Genomic DNA, 4,501 nt, shown 5'->3' on the forward strand with positions numbered 1-4,501 from the left:
CTAGTGTTGAACTCCTGGCCTCAAGCGAGCCTCATGAGACCCAGCCTCCCAAAGTGCTGGGATTACAGACGTGAACTACTATGCTCAGCCATATTCTCTTTCTTATAGCAGTGAGGGTCCTGTCTCAGGGCCAGAGGGGTCACCAGGGAGGAGATATGGAGAAATGTTTCACTTTTATTAGATCAGACACTGCTTTGAAATCGGATGAAAGCCACATGCCCTCTCTTCAGAAGATGCTTATACCCACAGGTTGGACGTATCCCTTCGGGGACATGTGGGCTTCCCAGAGTCCCATCTGTTCACTCCTCCTCCCTGAAAAGGAGAGAGAGGAGAGGGCAGGCGTAAGGAAGGAACCTTACCACTTAAGGGATGCGGAGGAGGAAAGGCCCTAGAGGAACCCTGTGTGACCATCAGTAATGAAGTCCAGACCCGGTGTCTGAGGCCCTCATTCTAGGTCTCGTCTGCCTATCCCTTGGTCCTCTTCACTGGGCAGGAGTCAGGAGTGTGATGTTTCTGGAGGCCTCTTCCTGCTTCGCAGTTTGTGATTCCCTGGGCCAAGTCCCACATGTTTACAGTGCATGCAGGTCGGTAAGAGGGTAGGGAAGTCACCAGTCACTGACCACTTACCTGTCAGTCAGGATTCTTGGCTGTAACTGACAGAAACCCAACCCAGCTGGCTTAAGCGAAAAGGAGAATTTCCTGGCTGACTTGAGTGAAAACTATAGGGGCTGTCGTCAGGCTGGGCTGGATCTAGGTGCTCACAAAATGGCATCGGCCATTTCTCACTCAGTTTTTCAGCTGGGTTCACTTCAGTCTCTTGCCTTGTGTAGATGGCCACAGGCAGCTCATGGATTACCTTCTACTGCTGTAAAATGCCCAGAGAGAAGAGAGTGTCTTTGCCCCAAGAATTGAGAATCAGGCCCTGTACTCCTCCCCGAGCCAGTCACTGAGACTGATGGGCCTGGGCTAAGGCCTCACTTCTGCCAGAACCAGGGACAACTCCACCTAAGTCTCATGGACTGGGAGAGGGAAAGGTTGGTTTTCCAGAGGAAAATCAGGTGCTATCATCAGAAGAGAGGCTGGTGCTAGACAGACAAAAACAGGAGACTGAGGCAGCCTGCTGGGGGCTCAGCAGATTCTTCCGTCCTCCCAGCTCCTTGAGGACGAGATGATGGTTCTTTTTATAGAGGAGGAAACCAAGACTCAGAGTTCAGTCTCCTGTCCAGGGTCACACAGCTAGTCAGTAGTTGATCCAAAATTTGAACCCAAGTAAGTGGTAGACCCGGGATTTGAACCCAAGTCTTTCTGACCCTAAAGATCAGAAAGATGATTTGGGTAGGGGTGAGGGAGCTCAGCTTGTTCAGGGCCAGGTGGGCTGGGAGAGTGTCCTTGGGTAGGTGAGGTTGAAGCAGCCACCAGAATAGAAGGCTGGGCTGTGGCCCAGGAGAATCGGGAGCCATGGAGGTGGTGGCGGGGCTGAGAGTCTAATAATGTCATTGGGGTCTCTATTCCCTTAGGCCGAGCAGCACCTCCCAGTGGTCGGTACTCACATGTGGCTGCGGTGCTTGGTGGCAGCGTCCTGTTGGTGGCTGGGGGGTACAGCGGCCGTCCTCGTGGGGACTTGATGGCGTACAAGGTGCCCCCGTTTGTGTTCCAGGCACCTGCCCCTGACGTGAGCACTGGGGTGACAGGGAAAGGGTGGCTGGGGGAGGAGGTAGCAGGGTTTCCACAGGTGAGGGGAAAGGTAGGAGGGGATCCCTGGGAGAAGAAATGGGGATCCCTAGGGCCGTGAGGGAAGGGAGGGAGATCCCCAGAGCAGAGGAAAGAGGAGCTAGAGGTCCCTGGGCCTGGGGGAGGAATGGATGGACGTGCTGAGCACTCAGGGTCCTCTGGGATAGCTAAAGCGAGAGGGGACTTGGGAGTCCAGCCCAGGTCTGAGAGTCTTGTCCTCCGTCCCCTTGTCTCCCTGTAGTACCACTTGGACTACTGCTCCATGTACACAGACCACAGCGTGTGCTCCCGGGACCCGGAATGCAGTTGGTGCCAAGGAGCCTGCCAAGCTGCACCCCCTCCTGGGACCCCCTTGGGGGCTGTAAGTGCCTGCCCTAGACCCTCAGTTCCCTAGCACAGAGACCCGCCCTCAGTGTCTCCCTCTGCCTAACCAGCTGGACAAGGACTTTCCCTCAACTGGGAGACTTGTTTTCAAGCTGAAGATCCTCCCTCCTGATTCCAGACCGCGGAGCCCTGAATCTTTGCCTGTCCCAACCAGCCTGACCCTTTTGAACCCGTGACCCCATCCCTGCATCCCCGGTCCTCTGAATCTCCCACATTCCAAGTCGTCTTTCAACTCTGTGTTCTTCAGTTTTTTGGCCCTTTCCATCGCAGAACCCTGTATCCACAGCCCTTCCTTCCCAGATCTCTTGAGCTCCAGTGGACAATGAGCCCTTTACCCTCTCCTCCTCGCAGTGTCCAGCCGCCAGCTGCCTGGGCCTGGGCCGCCTCCTGGGTGACTGCCAGGCCTGCCTGGCCTTCAGTAGCCCCACAGCCCCTCCGCGGGGACCCGGCACCCTGGGCTGGTGCGTGCACAATGAGAGCTGCCTCCCTCGGCCTGGTGAGTGTCCACAGCAGTGGGCTGGGGGGAGGGGACCGGAGCATTCCACACTGACCCACCAGCCCCCACCCACTGTCCTCTCAGAGCAGGCCCGCTGCCGAGGGGAGCAGATCTCAGGCACGGTGGGCTGGTGGGGGCCTGCGCCTGTCTTCGTTACGTCCCTGGAGGCCTGTGTCACCCAGAGCTTCCTGCCTGGCCTGCACCTGCTCACCTTCCAGCAGCCGCCCAACACCTCCCAGCCCGACAAGGTGGGTAGGAGGCGTGGCCTTGGGTGGGGCGTTGATGATGATCCTGATCCTAGGGTTTGTTTTTTCTCAAATGCATCTTTATCACTCTTGTGTTTACTCCAAAAGTCTTTACATTCAAGGGTCTGATTTTCCTTATGGACTTTATTCTTTATTTTTATTTTTATTTTTAGAGGGAGTCTCGCTCTGTTGCCCAGGCTGAAGTGCAGTGGCGCGGTTTCGGCTCACTGCAACCTCTGCCTCCTGGGTTCAAGTGATTCTCCTGCTTCAGCCTCCTCAGTAGCTGAGGTTACAGACGCCCGTCACTGTGCCCAGCTAATTTTTGTATTTAGTAGAAGACGAAGTTTCACCATGTTGGTTAGGCTGGTCTTGAGCTCTTGATCTTAAATGATCTGCCTGCCTTGGCCTCCCAAAGTGCTGGGATTATAGGTGTGAGCCACTGCGCCTGGCCTCTTATAGATTTTAAAAAGAATTTTTGCACTGTGGTAAAATACAGATAAAATTTTTCATCAGTGACGTTTAGCACATTTACAATATTGTGCAACCATCACCACTAGCTTGTTACAGAACATTTTCATCACCCCAGAGGACAACCCTGGACTCACTAGGTAGTCACTCTCTATTCCACTCTCCCCCGAGTCCCTGGCAGCCACTCATCTGTTTTCCATCTCTGGATTTGCCATTTCTGGACATTTCATGTACATGGAGGCCTATGCTGTGTGGCCTTTTGTGTCTGGCTTCTTTCACTCAGCATAGTGTTTTTTTTTTTTGTTTTGTTTTTTTTTTGAGATGGAGTCTTGCTCTGTCGCCCGGGCTGGAGTGCAGTGGCCGGATCTCACCTCACTGCAAGCTCCGCCTCCCGGGTTTACGCCATTCTCCCGCCTCAGCCTCCGGAGTAGCTGGGACTACAGGTGCCCGCCACCTCGCCCGGTTAGTTTTTTTTTTTGTATTTTTAGTAGAGACGGGGTTTCACCGTGTTAGCCAGGATGGTCTAGATCTCCTGACCTCGTGATCCGCCCGCCTCAGCCTCCCAAAGTGCTGGGATTACAGGCTTGAGCCACCGCGCCTGGCTAGCATAGTGTTTTCAAGGCTCATTCATTTCATAACTTCATTCGGAAAGGAACTCTGTTCCTTTTTATGATTGAGTAATATTCCATTGTATAGCTGTACCACATTTTGTTTATCCGTTTGTGTCAGCTGATGGACGTTTGGACTGTTTCTGTCTTTTGGCTATTGTGGATAATGTTGCTGTACACATTGTGTACACTTGTGTACACATTTTTGTTTGAACATCTGTTTTCAATGCTTGTGGCTGTATACCTAGGAGCAGAATTGCTAGGTTATATGGTAATTCCATATTCATCTTATTGAGGAATGTCTAAACTGTTTTCCACAGTAGCTCTTTATTGATTTTTATTTATTTATTTTTTTTTTGAGACAGAGTCTCTCTGTCTCCCAGGCTGGAGGTGCAGTGGCACGATCTCGGCTCACTGCACCCTCCAGCTCCCAGGTTCAAGTGATTCTCCTGCCTCAGCCTGCTGGATAGCTGGGACTACAGGCACCTGCCACCAAACCCAGTTAATTTTTTGTATTCTTAGTAGAGACGGGTTTTCACCATGTTAGCCAGCATGGTCTCGATCTCCTG

General features: G+C 52.9%; 1 protein-coding gene across 1 annotated transcript in view; it reads left to right on the top strand.

Annotated features, from left to right (window-relative positions):
* MEGF8 (multiple EGF-like-domains 8) overlaps window positions 1–4,501 on the top strand; it is a 56,856-nt gene that overhangs the window by 15,050 nt on the left and 37,305 nt on the right. Inside the window, 4 exon segments of the mRNA XM_011936547.1 lie at window positions 1,518–1,672; window positions 1,973–2,092; window positions 2,467–2,611; window positions 2,696–2,859. Coding sequence (XP_011791937.1) covers window positions 1,518–1,672; window positions 1,973–2,092; window positions 2,467–2,611; window positions 2,696–2,859 — 584 coding nt within the window.

This window comes from Colobus angolensis, unplaced genomic scaffold (assembly GCF_000951035.1).
Source record: "Colobus angolensis palliatus isolate OR3802 unplaced genomic scaffold, Cang.pa_1.0 Scaffold154, whole genome shotgun sequence".
NCBI lineage: Eukaryota > Metazoa > Chordata > Mammalia > Primates > Cercopithecidae > Colobus > Colobus angolensis.